Source organism: Orbicella franksi, chromosome 1, assembly GCF_964199315.1.
Source record: "Orbicella franksi chromosome 1, jaOrbFran1.1, whole genome shotgun sequence".
In the NCBI taxonomy this organism is placed as follows: domain Eukaryota; kingdom Metazoa; phylum Cnidaria; class Anthozoa; order Scleractinia; family Merulinidae; genus Orbicella; species Orbicella franksi.
Window position 1 is genome coordinate 9,911,623 of NC_138145.1, and position 27,538 is coordinate 9,939,160.

Sequence of the window (27,538 nt, forward strand, 5' to 3'; positions counted from 1 at the left end):
TTAAGGCAATTAGCATCAGTTGTAAAGATATTTGTAAATTAAACTTAAGACCCAACCTTAAGAACGCGGAAACAAAGGTTCGTGAGTTGGTTGGGGCATAGTTAATAGAGAGAAATAGTTACGAAGGCCGGTAAACATCAAAGAAGTAAACAAACAGGCTAAGATTTATGTTTAAAGGTCCTTGACCCTGCACCTCTTTTGTTTTCTGCTCATTGACTATGCATGAATTACATAATCGCAATGCTTCTATTGGTTAGTTGTATGAGCACAAGTAACCACCTTTCGTATTTTGCCAGCTTTTGTGCAGGGTCAACCCCCAAAATAGCAAACAAATACATACAAGAACTTTGCCAAGATTCCTAACCATTTCCCTCGATTAACTATGGTTGGGGTTAGGGTGTGGACGAGACCTGGAGCAGTTTTTGATGCGAGTGTGTTTAGATTTGTAAACTATGATTTGCGGACGGTGGCCTTTAGCAACTCGAAGTGCTACATTGAAAGGTTAAGCAGCCTCGATAAATTCAATTTGATGAACCATTTTTCCGTCTTGTGTGGCAAATATATTTTTTTATTGTATGATTTTTTGTAAGTCCACTTTCCATTTGTTCAAATAATGGCTTTTCTTGGTCGATCCAAAGAAAGCCGCAATTTTGCCATTTTGCAACAAATTCTCTCTTCGATGTACCCGATAAACCGAACCATCAGTAATGCACTTCAAATACTAACACAGCTTTATCATCATGGCAGTGGGTTGAACAATGCAACGACTACTTAATCTTGTAAATCTTGTAAAATTCTAATAGCACTCTCCTTTCGAGTTAAAGACAACAAGGACCCAACGGTATACTTCTCGTCCAGAGTAGCAAGAAGATGTTTTAATAGCATACATTCAGAGCAAAGTAATTCAAGTAAAAGACAGGTCACTATAAAAAGTAAAATGAAACACGTATGCTTAGTACTTTGTACATAAGAAGGTGATGAAACATTAAATTAAATAGATAAATAAACTTAATTCAAGATCACAGTCTTCGTTCCTCCTTACCAGCGGTCAGGAAGCAAACGCCGTACCCTGGAAAGTTTGTTTTTGAACCTCCGCTTGAACTGCGCATACCTAGCTGAAAACTAATGTCAAACGAATCACCAATTGTTACCCTTTCGCTCATTTTCATTGTTTTTAAATAAATTAAAATGTCATGAAGGTTGTAACGGAACTCTCGAGAGTCGCTCACTTTGTCAAGTTTGCCCAGTGAGGAACGAAGACTTGAGGAACGAGTTTGAGAATCGTGAGGCTGATAAGTTTTATATATGATAGAAAAACAAATCACTTAATTAGATCATTAAAATGTCCCAAAGCAAAAAACCCCTGAAGTTCATTATAACGTTACAGTACTGATTATTTTTAAGTGGAAACTTTCCTTATTCTAATAAACAAGAAATCTAGATCCGAAAACGCATGTGCTGTCATTATAAGCGATACCAACAACGAGGACCCAGCTGATAGATTAACGAACCAAATACAGCGAAGAATTGCGTTTCTTAAAATGGCAAAAGCGAACGCTTTTTCTCTTCAATGAGTCAACGTCGATTCATATCTTGGGGTTTACAATTTGTCGGTAGGACTCAGCTATATTTTCATCGTGAGGTACTGCGGAAGGGAGCATGGGACGAAACGTGATGCTATTTTCTGTGCTTTTCGAGTTCCAGTTGCTGTCTCCTTTATGGCCGTGTTCACTTCTCCGTTGTCAAGGCAATCACCACACCCTACTTACAACACTGAGACGGACATTGAAGTGGGCACCCATATCCTGAATTGGTACAGCTGGTTGGACAAACTACAATAATGAAATTTAAAAGTGTGTCCATGAGAAAACCAGGCAGGAGGTGATACAGCTCAAATCACCGATTTCGCTCAAACTTGGGTTTGGGTTTGATGAGTAAATGATTATGACAAAAACTTAGGTCAAAATATTGTATTCCCTTCAAGTTAGGAGGACCCCCTCCAAGAATCAACGAGAGCGCAAAATTGCGTCTATGTGACATGCAAGTAGTAGTTATTTCTTGTTTCCATTCTATTTTACGCCTGAAAACATAAGTTGAGGGAACTTATGCGTTGAATCTTCTTCTGTCGCGTTTTTTCGATATCGTGAGAATGTCACAAAATGTAGCTCTGAAAATATATAAAAAAAGAAATGTCTCAAGTGCTTCTTTTCGCCGAATTTATACTGGAAATTGATAGTAAAATACTTAAGTAGATATTTCTTGTTGATTTCGAGTAAGGTTAAGACAGAAAAATGGCTTTTGTGTTTTAGTGGATGTTCATGAAATGGCCAAAAATCGTAAAATCCTATGTAAACAGTATGCCAGCACAGAAAAAATTTTTAAGTCCCCAAACATTTTATGAATTTTTTGAGAACTTAAGTGATTGCTTTCACTATCCATGTTATAATAATGTGTATTTGCTGTTGCCCAGTGCAGATATTTGCCATCAATTAAAGGCTATTCACAACGCTACGAAATACGCGCCTTACTTAAGATGGAGCCACGGAGAGAAATCAAATTGTCTAGTTCAAATGAATACCTGTGCTCTGAGACTGATAATAGTAGAAAATGATCCAGTGGATTTCATTTTCACATGGCCTTTCTTGTAGTAGAAATACTAAATCAAAGACAGCTAATTAAATGTGCATAAATTAGTGTCAAACGGCCAGGTTTGGAGGGGGTTCCCCTAACTTAAAGGGGATAAAATATTTTGACCTAATGTTTTGCCATGATCATTTACTCACCAAACCCAACATTTGTGCCAAGTTTGAGCAAAATCGGTGGTATGAGCTGTATCGCCTCCTGCCTGGTTTTGTCGGGTTTTCTCATGGACACACTCTTAATTGAGGTTTAATGAAAATGTACACTAGCCTCCCACTGGAAACTGACAACCAAGTTATGTTCTTGTAGGATTAATAGACTTAAACCAAATGGCTTCTAAGTAAAAATTTTTAACTCCCGGATGAGCAAGTGGCGGCAAATTCTAAGTTTCCCACAGCACATAATTCAATGCAACAAGCTTCTGTTTTCAGTTGAGCTCAGCTTTATCTTTTGACTTTTAGAAATAATATAAGTACTAGAATGATCGGTAGATAACAGTTCTTTTGAACCCTAACCAAGCTTCTGAAGTGTTCAATCCAGTTATCTCACTCCTCTTAGGATGAAAATATATTATTATCTAGGGATGTTAATAGTTTTTGCTTTTGCGAGAGGGCCCACAAGATTTTCAGGTTTATTGTCCTCATGTGTCACCCTCGTATGACGAAGGTCTTTAGTTGCCAGTCTGTACTCGGGATCAGCCATACGAAAGTGTTACGCGTAACAAAAGGGAACGACAAATGGCATCTTACAGTCTTATATAATGATATGAATTTTCATAGTTTCAGATAACGAGCCATTGCTATACAGTAACGAAAAGAAATTTGCGTGGCTTGCTCACCGGGAGCTACATGTGACGTCTTGTCAGGATACAAATGATAGTGATAGTGAATTGATCCATGGCCTTTCCCTATCAAGAGATGCAGAGAAATTAATTAAATTATTGCGTCTATTATTGTTTTATTGGAGACATTAACCTCTATCACTCTCAAGATATCTGAAAGGAGCGATCGAGATGGAGCGTGAATTGAATGAGAAGGAGGGCGAGTGAAAAGAGGGTGAGACAGGGAAGGGAAAGGCGAAGGTAACACTGAGAAGGCCTGGTGCCAAATTGTTGAAGCCGTTATTCTGTTCCCTTATCCTTTGTCTTTCATGATTAAAACCAAACGTGTTAAAAACAGTGCGAGCGACAACATAGTATGCAGAATTTTAAGAACAAGATTTAACCAAGGTAATTACCGAAAACATAATATTTGATGGCAAGAAGTCAATAAGGTAAATTAAATAGGGACCGTGAATTATTTCCACTGCCTATTGGTATCGTCTGGCTCTTTATAAAACCTCATTTTACTCTATAAACTAAGGTATATAGTGACCGTAATCTCCCACCAGACTCACCGCCTTTAGATGATACTCCTGGAGCTGAAACTGGAAAACCTGGACCAACTGTAGGAGGTGAATAACTTGGTGTTGCTGCTGCTTGTGATGGAGGCGAAAGTGGAAGAGGTGGAGGAGGCGCATTAGGACGAGGAGGAGAAGGAGGAGGAGGAGGTTGTGCTGGGGAAGGAGGAGGTGGTGCTAGAGAAGGAGAAGGTGGTGGTGCAGACGGAGAAAGAGGAGGAGGAGGTGGAGGCGGCGGCGGCGGCGGCGGAGGAGGAGGAGGAGGAGGAGGAGGAGAAGGAGGAGGAGAGGGTGGCCTCAGAAATATAGGAGGATGCAAAGAAGAAGAAGGATTGAGAGTGGCCAGGTTAGTGGAGGCGTGAACACTTTGTGGTAAAGCTCGAAAATTGCCAGATGGTTCGGGAGGAGCATTACCTGCAGTAACAAATCAATTGTTTAAAAACCAATTTTTATCCTCTCAGCCACACCTACACTTTTTATTTCCTTCAAGAAAAACAGTGGAAAATGTTTCATGATACTTTGTTCGGAAGTCACTGACACATCACAGAACACTGGGCATCCAAAAAATAATCACTGCCTCAGATATTCTTGGTTTTCCATTCAAGAGTAGTCTATTCTTCCCGTCTTCCCGTTAATCTCAAATTCGATAATCAATCATTGATTATAATAAGCTGTTTAAAATTTAGTCAACAGTGTAAAGCTTTCTGTCTTACCTTGCTCTGGCGTTACAGACACGTTGACAAACTCAGGACAGCCAGCAACTGCTGCCTCTGAAGTACTTAGTTTTCCGTTCAGGAAGATTTTGTGCTTGCCAAGTGGATCCTCGGCTTTGAATATCACGTGACTGTGTAGTTCAGGTCGTTCAATGATGAGTTTAAGTTTAAAGCCAAATCCAGTGACAAGATATGCCTCGTGCTTGAGAGAAGAGTAGAGCTTAAATGGTGCTCTGAAGTTGTTAATGAAGTTCAAGGCGACGCACATCTCTAAAATAGACAACAACTGAATTTCACTAAATAATTTGGTCATGTCTTCTTCAGTAACTATACCTCTTTTCGCCGGCCTGTTGATTAAGAAACTGATTTAATTGACTTGCTAGTCTTAAACGAGAATGCACAATAAGTATATATTTTCCCTACATAGGTTCCAACGAAGTCCTAGGAACAAAGAAGGATCAATTATTCCAACCAAAGAAGATTCATTTCGAATTTTGCTGTCTGTAAATGTGAAATTGTTATAACACTGGCATGCTAAACGTGAAAAGCCCCGGGGAGGGGGGTGCTCCCTTATATGGGCTAAATAGGTATATGCGGCCCCAAAGGGTATGGTTTTCAGCCGTTTTGGTCATAAATAGGGTATTGATTTTAGCCGATTTTGGCTATTTTGGTCATAAATAGGGTATGGTTTTTGCACTCTAACCTTGATATGGGTATGTTTTTAAGAAGAAGCCACTTTTTCATCATTATCGAAAAGAAAATCAACAAAAGCCCTCTAGAAATTACGTTTACGGTAATGTAACATTGGTCTGAACTAGGAAACTAATTATGACGTAGGTCTGAAGCAGGGTTTTGATTTAAGGGTCAAGTCTAAATAGGGTTTCGAAATTTTGGTCAGGTCATAAATAGGGTAGGGAATATCGCAGATTTTGGTCATAAATAGGGTAAGGGTTTTGGAAAGCGGGCCGCACACACCCACCCAATTTTGCTGGGAGCACCCCTCCCTCGCGGGGTGAAAAGGCAGTTATCAACTCCAGAAAAAACTGGAAAAATAAACGAATAGATAAAAATGCTCTCCATTGTTTACCGTCTGTTGAGTCAAGACGGGAAGAAAATTGACAAGCAACACACTTTTGATGATTTTACATGTGTTAATGTGTCACAAAATATGTGCGAGTCTAGAGTTTATCTTGATGCGCTTGATTTTATATCTATAATACGTTTGAGACGTTTGTTTTCATTCTAGATAAGATACACCCAATATAATGATTATACTCTCAGAACTTGTGATTGAAGGCTCCAAAGGAAAGCCGCCTGGGACCGAGGATCCAGATATTGGTGCTCTCCCCGCAGTTTCTGCAGCGGGACATACGGGTATACAGGAAGGCTGGGCAGGAACAGGTGGTACCTCCGGAACTAAGTGCTGAGGATGAGGAAGTGGCTGCCCACTGATGGCGGGATGAACAGCTGGTCCAGCAACGTTTCTGCAATTCATATATTTGTTTTGGCTCTGCGATATTGGCATGAATGAAAATGTACACCGCTCAAGGACATCTGGATCACCGTTGTAAAAGTCCAGTTGAATGAGCGTGGAACCATGAAGCTTCTTATCCTTACTTTGACAAATGAACCAATCCGAGTGCATTGAATTTAGCATCAAATTTCTACTGTATTTCATCACGTTATAGACTTTGAAAGAACTCTCTTTATCTGTCAATGAAGAGATATATACATCAAAATATTGTTATGTGCAATCTTTAGAATATGATGTTTGGAGTAAATAAACAATATGCAATACAATGTATTGGAAGGCCAGTCGCATTGCAGTCGTAATGATAGAAAAATAATTAGTCAGTTTCTACCACTAAAGCACTGATAGTCCGTAATTGTGACCCTGTTGCCTTTGAAAGGTGAAATTGTCCTGCCAAGTTACTTTTAGAAGCCCTAACTTTAAGCCGTAACGTTACGTAAGCCGTAAAATACAATTAAATCACTCTTCCTAGTTTTTTTTTTTTTTTTAACAGAGATGTTCAACCTGAACACTGTAGCGCGTTGTTGACTATTCCCTCATTAAGAACTCGAGTGTTCAGTCTAATTGATAATAAAACAGTCAGTTAATTGTTATTTTACATGAACTGTTTTTTGCTGTTGTTGGTTTTAGGTACTCTGCAGTTACTCTGACCGTGGTATTTTTTTTAACCATTCTAGTATCTGATTTGATATTGGTGCTATTTTTCAGGAGTAGATATCAAATCGATCTTAGATGTATAAACGATTGCTAACACCTACCAAACAGTTCTGATCCATCCCTTTTCTGGAGAATGAGGTTATAGTTCTTCTGTCTCATGAAATATCCCGGTAGACAAACTGACTCAAAAGAAGCACTCTCTTTCCCTGGCTTAATCTTTTTGTACAGTGCAGGCATTCGAACTCTGAATACTTGACAAAACGGTCGCAGAGCTACCTTGCCATTAAAAGATCTCCAACAGAAGTTAAGGGAGCCATTCTCCTGCGGATACGGGACGTCCCAGGAATGGACAGTGTACAATCCATCTTGCACAACTTATAAAAAAAATACGTGAGAAAGAAATATTAGATATACATTTATACCATTTAAATTTTTTCTTGCATTTCTTCTAACTGTTAATTCATTTCTTATAACGTATTTTGTACCGATACAGGTTCGATATACTAAACAGCGTCATTACGAAAAACGTTGCTCATGATCAAAAATCCCTTTTCTCCGACTTTCCTCGAAGTCCAAATCTGGACTGATGTAAGCATTTATTTCACTTAACTATAATTACATGTTACTTTTGGTATTGTAAACATAATTTATCGCATGTACGAAGATTACACTAGATTGATTGATGAACAAATATCTTTAGTTGTTTAATCATGACGTTTTTATCATGCGTTTTGGTCATGGTGATAAATTACATAGCGCGCGCGCTAGTCCTATCTAATTCCAATTGAACCATCATGAACAAAATCTCTATATACGCACGGCCGTGCGTATATAAGATGACGTGTGCAATTTTCGTCGAGTTTAGTTCAAGTTCCTTTCGTTTAAGTTTCGGCAATGTGAAGATTATTTCGAACAATCCAAACTCTACTTCGAGCCCTTGAATTTTCCAGGCTAAGATGTTTACTTAAACGTTAGTATTTGGACTTTGTTTGTCTACATTTTCATCGAGTATTTTTGACTTTGTCTGCCTACATTTTCATTATAATTAATTCGAAGAAGCGAATTTCATCAGTTTAAGAAACCAGGTTAAGCGTTTTTGTTCAACCGTTGCTCAACTGATTGTGGCGGGTTAGGATCTTAATGAGCTTTGTTTTTCTTCACCGCGCATTGTGAAAACTTCGTAGTCAATCACAAATAAAACATGTTTTAGCACCCAAGTTGTTGTCGCCATGTTATAAAAGAATTGGTTACGCTAAGCGTACACCAATTCTTAAATAAAATTTACACTTAACCCGAAAACATTCCTCTGTAGAGAGAAAAACTGGGATTTAATACTGTATGTTTGCACTCTATTCGGGTAAATGAACATGCTTCAAATTCATTGCTTTAAACATGGTTACATCAGCTGTCTTGCTTTTACTGTAATTTTTACCAAAAAGCGTCCTCTATTGTCACTGTAAGGTAGGTAAGGTAAAGTCAGCATACAAACCAAGTGGCTCATCAGGCCGAAGTTTATCCCGGTTTCAGTAGCATGAAGCGACTAAGAGCATTTCTACTCCTCCCTGGATGGGATGCTAGTCCATCGCAGGGTTACTCCCCAGCATTAAATTCGCCGGTACCCATTTATACACCTGAGTGGAGAGAGGCACTGTGAGAGTATAAAGTGTCTTGCCCAAGAACACAACACAATGTCCCCGACCAGGGCTCGAACCCGGACGAGGGACCGCGCCTCCCACATTGTCAATGTATTTCAATTACGCATTTTAATTAAAATATCTTTGTCGGCCAACGAAATTTGAAAGTCGTTTAATATCTCTGAGCTTCGTTCGAGCCATTGTGGGTAGACAGGTCAATACGTACGGGCCTATAAACTAGGTATTCAAAAAGCCGTTATCAACTCACGCTTGCTTGCGCCTCCTTGTCTCCATACTAGCTTCCTGGCCATAGTTTGAGCATCCTCACCCGGCTTTAACATATACGTAACTTTTTCTTGAACAGAAGATGCTTCCGTTTGAGGAGCGCCTTCACTGCCGCCAGCAGTCGCACCAGTTGGTCCTGTTCCCCGCTTGACGTTACTTGCGATCCTACTGCAGTTACCGAGGCTCCAGTCACTACCCCAGATGAAGATCCCGCTGCTGTAACCCCCGCCCCTCCAGAAACCACACTACCACCTGTTGCTCCACCACCAGTACTAGCACCAGTACTAGCACCAGCACTAGCACCAGCACTAGCACCAGCGCCAGCACCAGCACCAGCACCACCTCCTCCTCCTCCTACGCTTCCACCACCACCTGCAACACCAGCTCCACGCCATGCGCCCCCTGCACCCGCTGCACCCGCGGCACCCGCTGCACCCGCTGCACCCGCTGCACCTCCAGTACCTCCAGTACCTCCACCACCTCCACCTCCACCATCCCCACCCTCACCGCCCCCACCTCCACCACCTCCTGAGGCAGGACCCTTAACGGAGACCACGTTTCCATTTTGTACAACGATTTTGAATTGGTGCGAATCTCTTCCATAATAACTATTAAGTCCTTCTTCGATTGTTTTTGTGGTCATTTCAATGGCGGCTTTTTCACCAGCACTCGCTCCTGCCGATGCTCCAACCTCCATTCCTGCCAATGCACCAGCCTTTGCTCCTGCTTTTGCTCCACTACGCATAGCCCACTTCGTTCCAAATACTAAACCGGCTTTTGCGCCGGCTCGTGCTGCTACTTTGATTAAAACAGCTTGGTAAGTAGCATTTTTCTCTAGAAATAAAAATAAGAAAGGTTTTGTTAACTCAGTTTGTTAATTTGGTTATTTAGTTTTTGAGATCTTTATCTCTCAAAATTGCAGCTCTTATCTTCCCGTTCTCCAAACATGTAAAATAAAGTAAGATCAAATTGTACCTACCGGGAGGAGGCGGCAATGAAGTCCATAGGAACTTTGATGGTATCACTTTGTAAAATGTCCCATCTGGTGTCTGAACTGCAGCTTCCAGGTGATCATTCTGATGATCGTCTTTCATGACAGCCTCCATGTAGTAATATTTACCTTTCTTCAGATAAACCGGGAGAGATTTTTGATTCGAGAATCTAGATAAATAATGCAAATCACTAGAAAGTATCTCATAGCTAAGACTGAGAGTGCATCTCTGAAATACAGAGAAATTTAGTCTGCTCCTCTTGAGTAAATAAAGAAGAAGAGTAAAGGGGGAGAGGTTCAAAGCTCTAAGCTATGCGGAGGCTCTTCTTCCCCTTTGCTCCCCCTCTTCCTTCACCCGCGAAAAGCCTGCTTACAGGCTATGCTAATTTGCTTTTGAAAGAGGCCGCCACATTAAGGATTCAGGAAGTGTACATGTCGTATCTTTCTATGTTTTAACAAGTGGCACGACTTTAAATGCTACAATCGTGGACAAAAGTCCTTGGGACACTTATGTAATTTAACGCATTATCTGTGTTTTACTACTGAAGTTTGAAAAAAGCGCTGCTTTCTTTTTAGAAACGCGTTACTGTTCTCCCTCCCCACCCAATACAATGTTGAAAATCGGAAGGAATTGCAGGTAGTAGTTTTCAACATTTTATGGGAGTGGGGTGCGATGTTAGGCAGGTGAAGTAGTATTCGCGTCTGGCGTGTGTGCAAAAGCACCAAAAGTGCAAATTTGTCCCAAGACTTTTTTGTCCGTGATTGTAGCTATAGATACTGGTAAATCTATATTTAACAATTATTCGCAGAAAGCGAGGTGAATATTTCGACAATATTCACTGAGCCTGAGGCGAATAATTGTTTTAGTATAATTTCAGAACTGAACAACGGAGACTAACGGACTAAAACATAAAAACAGGACGCAATTGTTCGTTTGCGTACACGTATGCAGCCGTATAGTTTTAATGAGAAGCTTACATGTAAGCTTACATCGATTGTGAATCAGTTTGCTCATCGAGTTCGGCAGTAAAACAAACAAGTAAAACACTACGAAAAATAAATTCATCCGGTACCTTTGTTTTATCGCTGCTGACTTCATCCACAGTTGTCATCATCGTCTCAAAATGAGTAGCTTTAGTTTGGAGGAAAACAGATTTCGGTCAATCGATCTGACCTGCTGGCAATCAACGTAACCACTATGTTTACGATTCTTAACTGCCTTGAACACGGGTTCTTGAAAGGATTTTTGGGCCAAGGACGACAGCAGTCATTTTGAAAATTCTCCATCCTTTCAAACATCCTGGACTTAGAGTGATGTCGTCCGAATAGATGAAAAATTAATTCGCCATCTTTACTTGCCGAGATGGCAAAGGTGGCGAGCTTAGAAGCCAGGCCTGGAAAATGTTATATAAACCGCTTAGCGCGGTTTATATAACGTCACATAAGGGATCGCTGAACCAATCAGGTTGCTGGAAACTCTTTGTTCAATTCTGAAATTATACTAAAGCTAATATATAACGCTTGTGACCGGCTTTATGAAAAATATGAAGCTCCAAGCTTAAGCTTAACGGAAAGCCGCCTGGCTTCAGTAGCGTGCGAAAAGCACTATTCACTGGCTTAGTATACAAAAAATATTTCTTATATTCTATATTTTAAAAATGATGTAATCTAAACATTTAATGGTGTTGTTACCTATCATATTCATACTGAAAAGTGGTAAATCCACCATCAATGGAACTAATCAACGTCTTTGTGTCAGGTTTCTCATTGGTGCTGATAAACAGCTCACTCCCAGCGTTGGATGCTGAAAAACAGATTGCCGAGCAAACAGTCAGTTGCTTAAAATGCACTCCAATTCTTAAGAAAGTGAATGAAAAAGTGTTTTTTAACGTTTAATTCAATTGTACTGCCTGCGGAATTTGTGATGGTTTAGGAAGAAGAGTATTATCACATGTAACATCAAATTAGGCCAGCCACATCTGAATCCCGATAATATTTATACCTAATCGTGCTTTTCCGACACACACGGCATAGCAGGCTAGTCTGGTCGAGCCATGTTTCATATTTATGCAAGAAGCAGTCGCGCCAAAATACCGATAACATGAACAAACCAATCTGATATGTCACCAGACTTTAGGATTTACCCGATACCCAAATTTAGATCTGGCCGTATAAGGTCAATGAATTGATATAGAGCGTCTTCATTCACGTGACAAGCACTCGTGCAAATTTATTGGAAGAACAGGAAGTGTTTACATAAGAAGTGAGTTTAGCTCCCACAGATTAGGCCATTTCCGAGTTGAATTTTGCCTCTGTTTCAATGCAACTCCTCGTACAAAACTTTTCTTGTGAAAATGAGTTTGATTTGCATGAAAATAACTTACTGATGAAACGCATCTTCATGACAATGGTTTCGCACAAAGACTTGTTTTGACGCAGAGGCAAAGGACAACTCGGAAGTGGCCTATTGGTTTGGTACACCAACATGGCCGCCTTTTCACTGTCTAGCGTCACCAATTTGGCTGCCGTGACGTCATGTGAAAACGCCTTATAGAACTTACCACTCATCACTATGTATTTATCACTTGTCAGTAAGTACAGATCAATCTTAAACAAAATTTTAATTGAAACATATTAAAATTACAGTTATATATTGTTGTGTCTATGTGATAATGTGCTATTACTCCATGGTGTGATATCTGGCAGACGCCACCTCTTTTATCACGTAAGAAAAGTAGCAACTTACAAAGAAAGAAGTAATGGTTTCCTGTCTGGAATGGAACGAAATACGTCCTCAAGCGAGAACCAAAGAAATTTGTCCACCGTGACGGCTGTTCGAATGTTGGAACACAAGTTGCAAAACTTGGTAGGTTTGGATATCTTGGATCCGCCAGCAAAAATTTAACGCGTTTGTAATCTATTCTGTCCCATCTTTCCAAGTAAACTCCGTGGATCACTACAAGGAAGAAAAAAACTAGCAAATGAAGAGACTGACATGAAATGGAACATTCACAACCGATTTAGAAAGGCGACTAACTCACTGTTACACGGGGACGCCGTGCTGCCAAATGTTCTCTTCCGCCTAAACAACCCATGGTCAGCTCCTGGTTTAAAAGCAACAAACATAATTTTCAGCGGCAACTGTATTTGTTTTGCAGAAGTTCTCATTCATCAATGGGAAACTTGCAGATCCTTATTGTTTTTAAAATAGAAAATAACCGATCTTACAGAACTTGAGATATTCGTGGCCTATTTAAATGCAACGACCTATAAGAAGTAACATTTTAAGTCACATTTTTAAAGAAAATACTGTTTACCATGCATAGGTGCGTGTGTACAAACAAACAAACCAAACAAACAAACCTGTCTCACGATTTTTTTACCGACTTCACTGAGGTTACATGTAGATGTAGATGTAGAAGTCAGTGTTGTTTATAACTGAAGAGAAATGCTTCGAAGTCTTGTTATCTTCATGCTGGTTTTTTCACCGGCACGTTTAAATTATGGTGCTAAATGGTATGTTTAACTGGTAATTTAGGAGCCTCTCAGTTCAAAGCGAACAGCCGAGACAACTTGTGTTAAGATCAATGTAACGAGCGGTAATCCAAACATTTGTGTTTATCGCTTTTGTATGGTGTATAGAAGACACATTTCGATCCAATGAATACAGTGTCTTGTTCATTTACAAATTTATGTACCATGCCAATCTCTAACTAAATAGATAAATAGGTAAGGTTAGTTCATGGCCGGTAGTGAAAAAATACGTAAGTGACATGACATGCAGGAAATAAAATTGATATTGGGGAAACATTAGGTACTTTTGGCTCGTGTTTATGGACAAAAACATGAACACAAATACGGCGCTTTTAGGAAAAAAAGAGACCAAAAGTCAAGGGGTAATCATTTGAAAAGATAAACAAGCTTTTCTCGCGGAATTGGCAGCGGCTGGCGTAAATACGCTTGAGTAAACTGACTACATTTCTTGTGATTGTCTTAGCTGGTGTTTGTTTGTGTTTGCTCTTGAGACAAATAAAAAATTTACGCTCGAATACTCTTTTCTTGGAGCCTCTTGGCGACAAACACTTTAGTTTGTTTATACTAATTAATGTGTTGGAAAGAAAGTGTGCATCAGGTTCATAAACTACCTTGAGCAGTAGGAAGTGGTTGGGAAGACTCTGTTCGTCGACTGAATGACTGGACAGAATCTTTAGATGGTACGAATGGGGAAAACGACTTGAGACTATGAATATGAGCTAAAGTCAATGTCTAATAAAAGAACCTTTTGCAAATGAAACGCTGTATGCATGTGTACAAAGCAAAGAGGTTGATTAAAAAGCCATTTGAGAGTTTCTCGGTCAGTAATTAGTCATTCCCTACAGCACTGTTTAAGTCATAAATTTGTCTTGCAAATGAGGTTCACGACAGGTTGTGTGGGAGGGAACGAGAGACTATCGCACGATAAACACATAGGTTAAACACGTAGGGTATTAACAGTTAGCTATGTCTTATTCTCAAGGCATATAGCGAACCTCTCATAACAGTAGGGTGCAATCCTGTAGGAAGAAAAATATATTCTTTAAATTACAAGCCATAACGATTTTGATGTATCAAGGAGTTTGGTTTCAAGTAAGCGCTATTAGATAAGCAATTGAAAGGCCGCAGTCTAAGGTACAAGCAAAGTAGGTTTTTTGGGTGTTTTTAAGTTCCCAGTGATCCAGATACCCATAGGGTTCTTTAAATAGACGAATTGCTTTGTGTGACACAAACTATATAAGTAGCAATTCATGCCGAGTCTTATAATTTAATTTATTCAATTTTCACTGCGATTATATAATAAAAAAATTATAAACAATATTACAACATAATACTATAATAATAATAATTGTAATAACCACAATAATAAAAATCTTAGTACATAACTAGGCAGCGAGGAACACTAGAAGGGAACTGACGAACCATACGTGCTAGTCAGGCCATTATGAAAATAAAATGTATGAATATATAAAAGCTTAATCATTTAACAAGCAATTTATTAACTATCTACTAACTACTTAACTAACTAACTAACTAAGCAACAATCTTACTAACTAACTAGCTAAGTAACATCCTTACTAACTAACTGCTGATGTTAGCCCAGGTAGTATAGGGGCGCTCAGGGTCGAAAACCTTATCTTTATATATATATAAAAAACACTATACTAAGAGTGATTTTCTCAGAATGTCGAGAATCGAAAGACAGTCACGAAAAATCGATTTTTTCTTTTATTTCGCCAGAACATACCTTTGGGTGAACTTATTCAAGGAAAAATAGTTTAAAGTTCCAACGATTTATTTTACGGCCAAAATTTAAGACAGTTCGAATTTGCATATAATAGCGGTTTTCGCGTATTAAAATGTTCAAAATTTCACTCTTCTTTACGGAAACAGCGGGGGCGTAAAAACAATCCTGTGAAAACGAAACTTGACGCAAATATTACTTCATTCTTACACTTTAAAATAATGTGATAAGTTTCTTGAAGTTTTGTTTGTAGCTTTTTAACGAAGGGTATTTGTACATTTGTGTCTCTTGGCAAGGAACAAATAAAGGCCAACTCTGACTAGTATAAATGGCCTCTGGTATATATCATTTGGTCAAAATATCTACATTTTAGGGAACCTTGGTTATTGTTTTTTTCACCAGAAAAGGTATAGATCTGGGAATTAAAATGTTCCCCGTCAGTAAAATAAAATGTTACGGCGCCATTTTAAGCCGCGAAAACCGCCATTATATGCAAATTTCGAACTTTCTTAAATTTTGGCCGTAAAATAAATCGTTGGAACTTTAAACTATTTTTCCTTGAATAAGTTCACCCAAAGGTATGTTTTGGCGAAATAAAAGAAAAATCGATTTTTCGTGACTGTCTTTCGATTCTCGACATTTTGAGAAAGTCACTCTTAAGAACAGATGCACCTTACCTGCAAAGTTACAACAAGATGTCACCAAAATAGCGATATATATTCTTAAGTAAACAAGAATTACTCGAACCTTCATCGCATTGACTGGGAATAAAGAAAGAAGTCTGAGGCAGTGAAGAGTGTAGCTGGGGAATTCGCTTTTCTCGCTTACGATAAATAGGCCACCTGCTCCAAGACGAGATTTTGTTTCAAAAAAATTGGTAACGTAGTTCTAAAAGTATTTTCTTTTTAGAGTACAAAATAGACTTCCTGAAGTGCCTTGAAACCAAACATTTAGCTTTTTTATGGTAATGATATGACCCTGTGAGCAGCCGGTTTGTCTTCCAGGAGAAATCAACTGCTCACAGGGTAATCAAATCGGGTGCAATGACAACTTGTAATGGAGGAATGCGTTTTATCAGGAGCCATAATCGGGGACGGAGACCGTAAGCGCGCGCCATTTCAAGTATTGGGGTTGTCCCCATGATATGGGACAATAATTCTATTTTTAGAACAAATTGCGCCATCACCTCCGGCACACGCGCGTACATGCTGCGAGGATTTTTGCGGATGTCGCGCGGGGGAAATGGCGTCCGAAATTCCCGAAATGTTTCACATGATGTTTTTGCCCCACAACTCAACGCGTTTACGTCTGTTGGAATTTTGCTTAAGTATTTTCGTCGTAAGCTGCTCCAGTTTGAGTGAAGTAAGACAGTGTCGAATTTAGGTATGTTCCGCTGTAAGCTTATATATATCGCTGACCAAGTTGTGTTCCGACTGATGCTTCTTTTACATGAGCTGTACATTACTCCACTTTAAATTTCACATATGTTGAAGATTAACAGCTTTCCCATTACACAACAAAAAACTAGCTGGATATATTTAGATATAGCAGAGCTTCAGGACTTCATAGTTTCCTAGCTCCTCTTACCACACGCTTGCGAGGAATTTGTCAGTCTATCGCGACCGAAAAGTAAAACAAAATAATTGCTAGTTTGAGTTTCGCTTGAATTGTAAGCAACGCTTGATGTTTCATCAAGTCCCAATAACTTTACGTCCGTAGATACTGCACAGTTTTATTCGTGTAAAAATCCAGTAAATTCTCTGTTGTCGATGAATGAGAGCGCCCGCCGATGCGTGTTTTGTACAGTCAGTAAACATGACAAATTGTACTTCCGCCGCACTTTCATGTGAAAGCGTACATCGAACTCAAACAATAGCTCTATAGTTTTTAAATATGTTTAAGATTGATAAATGTTTGAGAACATATTAAAAGCTAAGCTGAAAATATGTGAATAAAGCAGAAACAATCAGCAAAGTTACGATGACGCTTTCTTTAATCAACTTGGAATAACGATTTCGATTTAGATGATCGAGTTATCAAAACTCCTTGTCTATTTTCATTTTCGCAGTGTAAAACTTCACTATGCTTATGTTGAAGAAACACACATGATGTTAGAAGCCTTTTTTGCATTCGTGAAATTTGTTGCAGCATCTCAGCACAAAAGATAACGAAAGAAATCTTTGTCAAGATTTGTTGACAATTGAAAACACCGACTCGGACTTGAAAGTGCACGAGCTGCATGCACTATGTAAATGAGCTAATTGTACGCGTCAGACTTTCCTTTCAAAAACTTTTGCAAACTCACCAAACAAGCAGAGACAATAAGAAACCATCAAAACAGCTTTTGGTTATGATTAAACATTGTCTGAGAAACTCACAAATTAACTCGTTACCAGAGTAGAGAGTTTTCTTGCTATATTCTTAAGCATACGCGTAAGCTTACAACTAGCGTGAGCAGATCTTATCATTCATTTCCAGCGCGAGATTGAAGTCTTGTTTTCGACCCTGAAAAACCCACCTTTTCCGTTAGCTCAGAGCATAAAACTACATATAAGCGCCCTGGTTCGTATTCCCTGCCTTATTCCCTGCCATCGCTGTGAAAAATACGCAAGAGAATCTCTCAACTCTCACCATTTGATCACGCAACGTGACAACATCCACGCGAGAGCCCCTGACATGTGGATATATGGATATATGACGTCAGGATGGCGCAATTTGTTCTAAAAATAGAAAAATTGTCCCATATCATAGGTGCGCGCGAATCCCGAGACTTGCGGTCTCCGTCCCCGATTATGGCTCCTGGTTTTATATTAAACGTTGAAGTAGTCATTAAATGGCGTCGATGAAACCGGGAACATGGAACATTCCGGAACATCCCAGAACATCCAGGAACATCGAATAATTATAATAATTATGAGAAAAATATGTACAATAACAATTTTAAAAACTTAAGGGGGTCTTATACATTAAAACTATTTTTTTGCAAAACAACTCTGTGGAACAGTTTTGGTACACCGTTAAAGGACTTTGCACTCCGACTTCAAAAATGAGCTTTTCCAGGTCACATGCCGCGATAGTTAATGAGTAACTAACTCCTAAGTGTTAAAAAATGGTGTTAATTATAAACACGATAACGTAATAAAGAATGGTTCGAGAAGCATGGAATTAAGTTCATCCTGTCCATAAGCAAGTTGTCCAGGAGACAAACCTCAGAAAACAGTGTTTTGAGGGAGTTTTTCTCGTGAAATGTTGAAAAAGCATACTAATATTAACTAATATTAACTATATTAACTAAATAACAGGGAAAAATTTCATAAATTGCACATTTTGGAGGTTTAAGACTTAAATAATCGTGTCCTTCACCAATGTTGAAAATTTGACAGCATTCGGTTAAAACCCAGTGGAGATAACGTGTGCGAGATATTGGTGATCCTTCTATTTGGTCATTTTGAGAAATAAGGCTTTAAAGTTTTACTTCGGTCTCCGAGAGCCCAAATTAGCCCTGTGAACTAGGGGGGGGGGGAGGGTTAGGGGCTGGGGGAGGGGTATATTTAAAGGGTTTACGTAAATGTTTCATCGAACACCCGAATACACACCAGTCATAGAAATGTTAATCAAGTATAAGGAGCGTATAAGATGGTAGAAGAAACAATGTTCAGGACCATGATGCAAAATTCTCATAACTACACATCTTTAAAGGGTTTGTGTAAAGTATCATTAAAATGTACGAACAGGACCCATAATCGGGGACGGAGACCGTAAGCGAGCGCTATTTCTAGTATTGGGGTTGTCCCCATGATATGGGACAATTTTTCTATTTTTAGAACAAATTGCGCCATCACCTGCAGCACACGCGCGTGCATGCTGCGAGGATTTTTGCGGATGTCGCGCGGGAAAACTGATGGCTTCCGAAATTCCCGAAATGTTTGATGCTTTTGGCCCACAACTCAATACGTTCATGTCTGTTGGAATTTTACTTCACTATTTTCGTCGTAAGCTGCTCCAGTTTGAGTGAAGGAAGACAGTGTCGAACTAAGTTATGTCCCGCTTTATATCACTGCCCAAGTTGTGTTCCGCTCACTTCTTTTACAAGAGCTCCACATTACTCCACTCTAAGTTTCACATATGTTGATGATTAACAGCTTTTCCATAACACAGCAAAAAACTAGTTGGATATATTTGGATATAGCAGCGTTTCAGTACTTCAAAGTCTCCCTCCTCTTACCACTCGCTTGCGAGGATTTCGTCAGCCTGAGAATCTATCTCGGCCGAAAAGTAAAAAAAAAATAATTGCAAGTTTGAATTTCGCCTGAATTGTAAGCAACGCTTGTTTTATCAAGGCCTAATAAGTGACAATAAAGTTCATGTCTGTAGATGCTGCTCAGTTTTGTTCGTGTAAAAATCCAATAAATTGTCGGTTGTCGATGAATAAGAGCGCCCGCCGATGCGTGTTTTGTACAGTCAGTAAAACATAACAAATTGGACTCCCGCACTTTCGTGTGAAAACGAAGATCGAACTCATATAATATCAGTCTAATTTTTAAATATGTTTAAGGTTGATAAATGTTTGAGAACATATTAAAAACTTAGCTGAAAATATGTGAATGCAGCGGAAATAATCAGCAAAGTTACGATGACGCTTTCTTTAATCAACTCGAATAACGATCTCGATTTCGTTGGTTGAGTTCTCAAAACTCCTTGTCTATTTTATTTTCGCAGTGTAAAATTTCACCATGTTAAAGAAACACACATGATGTTAGTAGCCTTTTGGCGTTGGTGAAAATTGTTGCAGCATCTCAGCACAAAAGACAACGAAAGAAATCTTTGTCAAGATTTGTTGGCAATTGAAAACACCGACTCGGATTTGAATGTGCACGCGCTGCACTATGCAAATGAGCTACTTAATGTACGCGTCAGACTTTCATTTCAAAAACTTTTGCAAACTCGCCAAACAAACAGAAACAATACGAAATTATCAGGGTTTGGTTATGAATAAGCATTTTTTGGGAAATTCACAAATTATCTCGATACCAGGGTGAAGAGTTTTCTCACATAACTTTTGTTTACAGAACAAACGCAAAATCTTGCTCGTACAACTAGCGCGAGCAGATATTCATTCACAGCGCGAAATGGAAATCTTGTTTTCGACCCTGAAAACTCACCTTTTCCATTAGCTCAGAGCGTAAAGCTACATATAAGAACCCTGGTTCTTATTCCCTGTCTTATTCCCTGCCATCGCTGTGCAAAATCTGCAAGAGAATCTCGCAACTCTCATCATTTGATCAGGCAACGTGACAACATCCACGCGAGAGCCCCCGACATGTGCGTGGGTCCGCGCGGATATATAACGTCAGGATGACGCAATTGTTCTAAAAATAGAAAAATTGTCCCATATCATAGGTGCGCGTGGATCCCAAGACGTACGGTCTCCGTCCCCGATTATGGCTCCTGGTACGAATTGAATCCATTTTGTGAGTACTTTTAGACGGTAAACAATGGTTGCTATGGGTGTTGCTATGTTGAAATATATATAGTTAGAAGTGTTCATATTTCTTAATTTAAACGTAAATCAAGGAGTACTTAGAGGAAAATCGTTTCAAAATACGATTTATAAATGGACAGGGATGTTGAATCTTCATGTTCCGAAAAAATGTTTTTTTTGGAAAAAAATTTATATCTGAGCGTATAAGACCCCCTTAAATTAAACAAAAATAAACTGGTATCAGCTCGGAATATATAAAAAAAGGAGAAACATAAAAAAAAATTGGAAAAAAACTGAATTTGACTGCAATGAGTGATTTGAAGACTAAACCATTCCTTCCAGTCCTTCGCCATCAGTTGAATCACGTGATTGTCCCTTATTTCCAGATTTCCTTCTTCATAGAAAACCAAAATGACGGCGTTCGAACTCTTTAATCAGACCGAAAACTATGGGTACACGAGTGTGATTTCTTTATTCAATTCATTACGTCAATTTATACACACTTGTATACACGATTTCAGATAGAAATAGGAACTCTTCGACACTGAGTTTCGTGTCTAAACTAGTTCGGAATACTCGAGGTCTGATGATTTATTAATGATAAACTTGTTTGTTACTTGTGCTTCCGGAAAGGCCTAGTACGAACTTGGTGGGTCAGGCCGGTGGGTTATAGTGCCAGGCGTTCCTAGCGAGGAGCGCAAAAACTGGGGATGATAATTGCAACATGAAGACGGAATAGTGACAAAACTACGGCTGCTGACTTAACAAGGAACTGTACGATGCTCAGACGAACACCTCAAATGTTGAAGAAATCAGGACCAACAAGGGAAACGCAATGAATTACCTGGCATTCATCGTCCGAATCACCCATGTTTGTGTTGAAAAACAGCTGCTGTAAAGCCATGTGACGCAATTTTTAGGAAAGAAGAGGACCCTGCACTAATTGTGGTCAGTTGAATGAATACCCAACGCTCCCTACCCCTCCCCTACCGACTCCCTTACCCCCCAAAAATATCTTTTCATATTTCAAGCTGATACCAAGTTTGTTTTTGTTTATTTTATTTTTGAAAATTTATTTTACATATTTTTCTCATAATTATTATAATTATTCGATATTCCGGGATGTTCCGGAATGTTCCGGGATGTTCCATGTTCCTGGTTTTATCGATGGCCGTTATTAAATGCACCGTCTCAAGTTTTTTCGTCTTCTCATGAGTCTAGATACTAAGTGTGTTTTTAGCACACTTAAGGTTGGCGTTTTTGTTTTTTTTCTGAGGCGTTTTAGGGAGGGGTTTCTCGTCGGGCTTTTGTAATGTTTTCTTTCGTTTTTATATGTGTGTCGCGACTATTGATCACAGGGTGCGGTTTTATTGCCGCATAGGTCTAGTCGAGTCAGAGGTATTTTTCTCGTAACATGCATGCTTGAGTTTTATTTATGTTGTGGTTACGTTATTCTAGTTTATTCTTCAACAATATCTATCTAGTCAGCTACCCGACATCATTTGTAACGTGAAAATCCGTTATGCTTTAACTGATGAATATCTAAGTACAGTGTATCTAAGATGCCACTGAGGACAAGGGACAAATGAATGGATAATGAATAGAAAAAACAAGTAAATTAAATGATATGAAAATAAAGCGTTTCTGACGCACTGCACTTATTCGCCTAAATACTCACCACTGCCCTTGAACTTGATTCATAATTTTAAGGTAGTTGTAAAATCTTCCACTGAATAGTTTTAAAAACTATTTTTTGCCATGTAGTTTATTAAACAAAACTGTTTTAATTAAAAACAAAGATTACCAAATGGTTTGTACATATTGAAGGGAACTGTTTGAGTTTCATGTATAGTTAATCCATATCTATTCAGCCTATATCGATCTGGATATCACCCATCCCCATAACTTAAAGAAGGAGCCATTGATAATAATTTCATCAAACCGACCTTTCTGGTGCTTGTTTTTAGTTCCATTCCATTCTTGTTTGGTCTAGTCTAATCTAAGCTAGTTTATTTTAATGCAGTCTAGTCTAGCCTAGTCTAATGTGCCTTACTCTCGTATAGACTATTCTAAACTAGTTTAATTACGTTAAGCTTAGTCTCGTCTAGTGTAATATACTAGATCAACTCAATTCCTTCGGTCTCTTTATTTGTAGTGCCTTCGCCACAAAAATATTTTCTGTCTATCCATCCTATTCCACCTCCATCTGTTCTACCACTGCATAGATACATTGCACAGATACTCGTTAAACATTGATGTAAAATGACAATCGTTCTTTTTTTTTTATTAGCTGCTGAAAACACATTATTGCTCCTTGTTTGTAACGTTGGTGCATCCGTGAACGGCACAGCTTAATCAGTTTGTTTTTCCTTTTTTGTGTAGAGCATTTCTGCATACTCTTTGGCATTGGAGCATTTCTTTGTTTAGCATCTTACAATTTCGTTGGACAGTACAAAAATGAAGGAGTTGTCTTCTTTTATTGCGCCCACCACTCATCACCATCGTCATAGTATTCGTCCAAGCCTCGTTTGCAACACCGTGACGGACATGAAGGCAGACACACTTCGGACTCGGTGCAGCTGCTTGGGCAAACTACAACAACAACGACAACAGTAGCGTGAGTAAAAGTTTAAAATCAATGCTTCGACTCTCTTTGGGTTTACACTCACATATTTACCACATTATTAATTTCAGCATATTGAGTCAGACAACCACATATGAAGTGAAAGTAATATATATTTACCTTGAAATCCGTCTACACATACTAGAAAAATCACTTCATACAGTGCTCGTGGTGAAAATTAATGCGGAAAAAGTTGTTTTACGCCTACCCTGACACCATCCCAATTTTTCGAGACGCCAAGACGCCATTCAGCCTTTCCCTCGGCCTTAGCTTAATTGAAAGAAAAAACAGCTGTTTGGCGGGTTTTGAGAGTCCCACTTCCCTTTGGAGAGTGCTGAATGTCAAACATTGCTCAGGGGGAAAGGGGTAAAGATCTTCGTAAGCCTATTTGAAAGAGTGTAAATGATGTAATGGTGATTTGAAATTTTCACACGAAAAAGGCCAGACTGAAAAAAAGAATCCCAAAGCCTTGACACTGAAATTGCGAAACTTACAACCTTGGAAATAGCAGAAAATCCATGATATTATATACTTTTTATGTTTCGCCAAAATAAGTTGAAAAAATATTTTTCACGATAGACATCTCTTCTATGCAGAATTTGTAACAAGGTTTTGAGAGGTCATTGTTGAGAGGGATTACACCTCAGTTCCAAGTGAATACGTACCATGGACAGCGGGAGCGGGTGGCTTTGGGCGATGATAGTGATAATGATAATGAACTGTTGTATTATCTGCAAACAACATCAACATAACAAAACAATAATACCATGTCATTTGTGATAAATTTTAACTGCAACACAGTAATGAAGTAAGTGATTACAGTAATTAAAGGGGAGATACTAACGATGTAGTATCATGCTTTTCAAATATCGCTGCCACGGGCAGTGCTGCCTTTTCCAAAAACTCTGAGCTATCCTAAACATGGTACTATGGCCAGGTAACCACTAAAATAAGAATTTAATTATTTCGATTACCAGTCTACAGAAAAAAGTCTTTTTTCCAGTTCCGCCCCGTGCGCTACTGACTTTCAGTCTACCTCGATGCATATATAAAAAATATCAAGTCTTTTAAGGGATGCATAAACTAGTTTGACTCGATGATAAATAAAACGCAAAACTTTCGGGGTTAACCTTTCTTTGCACATACCAGTTGTAGAGCACATTCAAGTGAAAATGTTGTGGATCGATTTGTCTGATCTACTGACTATCTTCTTACCATCTTGCGAGGAAGGTGTTCCGGGAATGGAGGGAGAAGGATAAGGAGCTAGACCAGGCGATGGAGGAGGTGGATTTGATGGTGGCATTGCAGGCGGGGCCTGAGGTGGTGGAGCAGGATATGCCACTGGTGGCGATGAGGCGGGAGGAGGTATAACTGGAGGTGAGGCTGGAGGGGCCAAAGGAGGTGCAGGAGGTGGAGAGGGAGAGGGAGGAAGTGGAGGAGGAGGGGAATGAGGTGGTGGAGGACTGGGAAGGGAAGGAGGAGAATGAGAAGGGGGAGGGGAAGTTGGAGAAGGAGGAGAAGGAGGAGGAGCGGAGGGTGCTGATGGTGGAGGAGGATATGAAGGGAGAGGAAAAGGTGGTTTGGGAGGCGGCAGTGGAGCGGCAGGTGGTGATGAGGCTGGTGGGTGATGACCGGTAACTGTCGAAGTGTTCGTGGCAGGTCCTGTTAAGAAAGGGTCCTATGAATTTAAATTATTCCAACTCGCTAAATTATCAGCAAATCTGACAGAGACACGAGTAATTATTTTAAACGAGTAAAGTAAACTATTCTCTATACTTTGAATTGGTCACCGAGGAAAAGTTTCTCAGAACTTTCATGTCACGTTTTATACCAAAATGTATTTTGTGGAATTTTTCTACCTTTATTTTAATTACAATGTGTCACTTTGATATCAAATAGAACTAATTCTGAGATATTATCAGCATTCAAATATACGACCTTTTTCTGATGTCACTACCACATCCACAAACTCAGGGCAGCCAGAGATGGCAGGCTCTGAAATACGTTCCACTCCATTCAGAAGGATTTTCCCTTTCTCATTTGGATCCAAGGCGTAGAATATCACATGACTATGCAGCTCGGGCCGTTCAATGATGAGTTTGAGTTTAAAGCCAGATCCAGTGACAAGATATCCCTCGTGTTTGAGAGAAGAGTAGAGCTTAAATTGAGGCCCAAAGTTGTTGATAAAGTTTATCGCCACGCACATCTCTGAAATAGGAGGAAGGTCCCTAATATGTCAGGTTTTTTTTCGTCTTAGTGGTTGGCGACCATTCCAAAAGGAAAATACAGCATGACCACGCACGACGGTTAATACTCTTAAGTCAATTCAAGAATGGTGAAACTTGTGGATGACGTAAAATGTAAACAAATCATTAAGAAGTGAGAGCCATGAAGGGTAACTTCATGTGACTTATGCTCCTTGACTATAGAACGCAAAGCAGGTTTTAATTTGGTAACCTTAAAATTTCATTTTAACTTCGTTAAATTCTGTCGACAAATGTTTCTTCTGGGTTACAAAAGATAAAGAGGACAATTTTTTGAATTGGTCTGTCACGTAACCTGTCGTGCAACAAAATAACGTACAACAGCATAACACTATTAATTAGAAATTTCTGAGTACGTCACTATAAAATTTTACATCTAGTTTTTGTATTACAAACTGCAGACCGAGGGCACTCCCAACTACAAATTTGAGCGGAATGCCAAGCCAGGAATGCTGACCTGGGTCGAATTTCGCTCGCGTTGCTCGAAGACCGTTGCAAGCTTGCATTACTATTGAAGTACCATCGCAGGACTACTTTTTAGTTATGAAACATGGAAAAATATCTTACGAGTCACATAGTAACATTTATTTGCCAGATGGCGGGTTATTTTATACTTGGTAAACTGAGAAAAACCTAAACTTACGTATACTTGAGACCGTGGGCGTCTCCGAGACAACTGATGCCCCAGCAGGAGTTGGGGGAGCAGGACCTGTCGCTGGGCACACTGGTATGCACGAAGGCAGGGCAGGGGGCGGCGGCGGTGTTTTGGAGACCAAATGAGGGGGGTGGGGTAGAGGTTGTCCATTGATTTCCGGATGCTGGACTGGTCCAAGGACGTTTTTACAGTTCTTTAGCTTATTGTCGTTTTGCGGGATGGGATGTGCCAAAAATGTACATCGATCAAGAACATCTGGTTCGCCGTTGTAAAAGTCGAGAGCTAACTCAGTTGCATGTAATTTCCTTCGCTCGGATTCGCAGATATACCAGTCTTTGTGCATGGAGTTAAAAAGGAAATTACGATTGTACCTCATAACTGAATAAATGTGGAATGAGCTGTCTTTATCTGCAAAAAGGAAACAATTTTTGTAAGATATAAATGTCCTGAACGTTTCCTTTTATCCAGAATTTTAAGCAGATACATACATTAAGACCGGAATGTTCCAAGAATGACGCTGGAAAGAAGCTGGAATTAAGCTAATACAGGAGCCATAATCGGGGACGGAGACCGTAAGTCTTGGGATCCACGCGCACCTATGATATGCGACGAATTTTCTACTTTTAGAACAAATTGCGCCATCCTAACGTCGTATATCCGCACGGATCTGCACACTTGTCGGGGGCTCTCGCGTGGATGTTGTCACGTTGCGTGATCAAATGGTGAGAGTTTCGAGATTCTTTTGCAGATTTTTCACAGCGATGGCAGGGAATAAGGCAGGGAATAGGAACCAGGGCTCTTATATGTAGTTTTATGCTCTGAGCTAATGGAAAAGGTGAGTTTTTTTAGGGTCGAAAACATGACTTCAATTTCGCGCTGTGTATGAATAATATCTGCTCGCGCTAGTTGTAGGCGTAAGCTTTTGCGTTTGTTCTGTAAAGAAAAGTTATGTAAGAAACTCTTTACTCTAGTTATCGAGTTAATTTGTGAGTTTCCCAGACAATGCTTAATCATACACAAACTCTGTTTTTGATATTTTCTTATTGTTTCTGTTTGTTTGGCGAGTTTGCAAAAGTTTTTTAAAGAAAGTCTGACGCGTACAAGTAGCTCATTTGCATAGTGCAGCGCGTGCACTTTCAAGTCCGAGTCGGTGTTTTCAATTGTCAACAAATCTTGACAAAGATTTCTTTCGTTACCTTTTGTACCGAGATGCTGCAACAATTTTCATCAACGCCAAAAAGCTTCTAACATCCTGTGTGTTTCTTTAACAAAGTGAAATTTTACACTGCGGAAATAAAATAGACAAGGAGTTTTGATAACTCAACCATGGATAGTAAAGAGACTATCCATGACTCAACCAACGAAATCGAAATCTTTATTCGAGTTG

The 27,538-nt window shown here is 39.4% G+C and overlaps 2 protein-coding genes and 1 pseudogene across 3 annotated transcripts in view; all 3 read right to left on the reverse strand.

The window, feature by feature from the left end:
* Positions 1–1,352: 1,352 nt before the first annotated feature.
* LOC145488908 (uncharacterized) lies at positions 1,353–5,153 on the reverse strand. Its single transcript, XM_081467757.1, has 4 exons — positions 4,752–5,153; positions 4,036–4,452; positions 3,479–3,547; positions 1,353–1,832 (listed from the first exon to the last, which is right to left on the reverse strand). Exons 1-4 carry the CDS (start codon positions 5,062–5,064, stop codon positions 1,762–1,764), a joined length of 870 nt encoding a protein of 289 aa, XP_081323883.1. The 5' UTR covers positions 5,065–5,153; the 3' UTR covers positions 1,353–1,761.
* Positions 5,154–6,848: 1,695 nt separating this feature from the next.
* On the reverse strand, positions 6,849–21,513 carry LOC145477877 (uncharacterized; annotated as a pseudogene). Its single transcript, XR_014048164.1, has 6 exons — positions 21,454–21,513; positions 12,234–12,456; positions 11,542–11,653; positions 9,838–10,019; positions 8,842–9,692; positions 6,849–7,313 (listed from the first exon to the last, which is right to left on the reverse strand). The product of XR_014048164.1 is annotated as an uncharacterized LOC145477877 (transcript).
* Positions 21,514–22,370: 857 nt separating this feature from the next.
* Positions 22,371–27,538, reverse strand: part of LOC145477967 (uncharacterized) — a 14,892-nt gene continuing 9,724 nt past the window's right edge. Inside the window, exons 9-13 of the mRNA XM_081455882.1 lie at positions 26,111–26,559; positions 25,163–25,438; positions 24,448–24,910; positions 23,898–23,963; positions 22,371–23,201 (exon numbers count right to left, since the gene is read on the reverse strand). Coding sequence (XP_081312008.1) covers positions 23,086–23,201; positions 23,898–23,963; positions 24,448–24,910; positions 25,163–25,438; positions 26,111–26,559 — 1,370 coding nt within the window. The 3' untranslated portion in view covers positions 22,371–23,085. The remainder of the gene's footprint in view (positions 23,202–23,897; positions 23,964–24,447; positions 24,911–25,162; positions 25,439–26,110; positions 26,560–27,538) is intronic.

Coding starts and splice junctions, on each gene's coding strand:
- LOC145488908 (XM_081467757.1), bottom strand. CDS start 5,064: ATGACCAAATTATTTAGTGAAATTCAGTTGTTGTCTATTTTAGAGATG. Junction 4,453..4,751: donor GTCTGTAACGCCAGAGCAAG/GTAAGACAGAAA, acceptor TTGTTACTGCAG/GTAATGCTCCTCCCGAACCA. Junction 1,833..3,478: donor GACGTCACATGTAGCTCCCG/GTGAGCAAGCCA, acceptor TCATTATTGTAG/TTTGTCCAACCAGCTGTACC.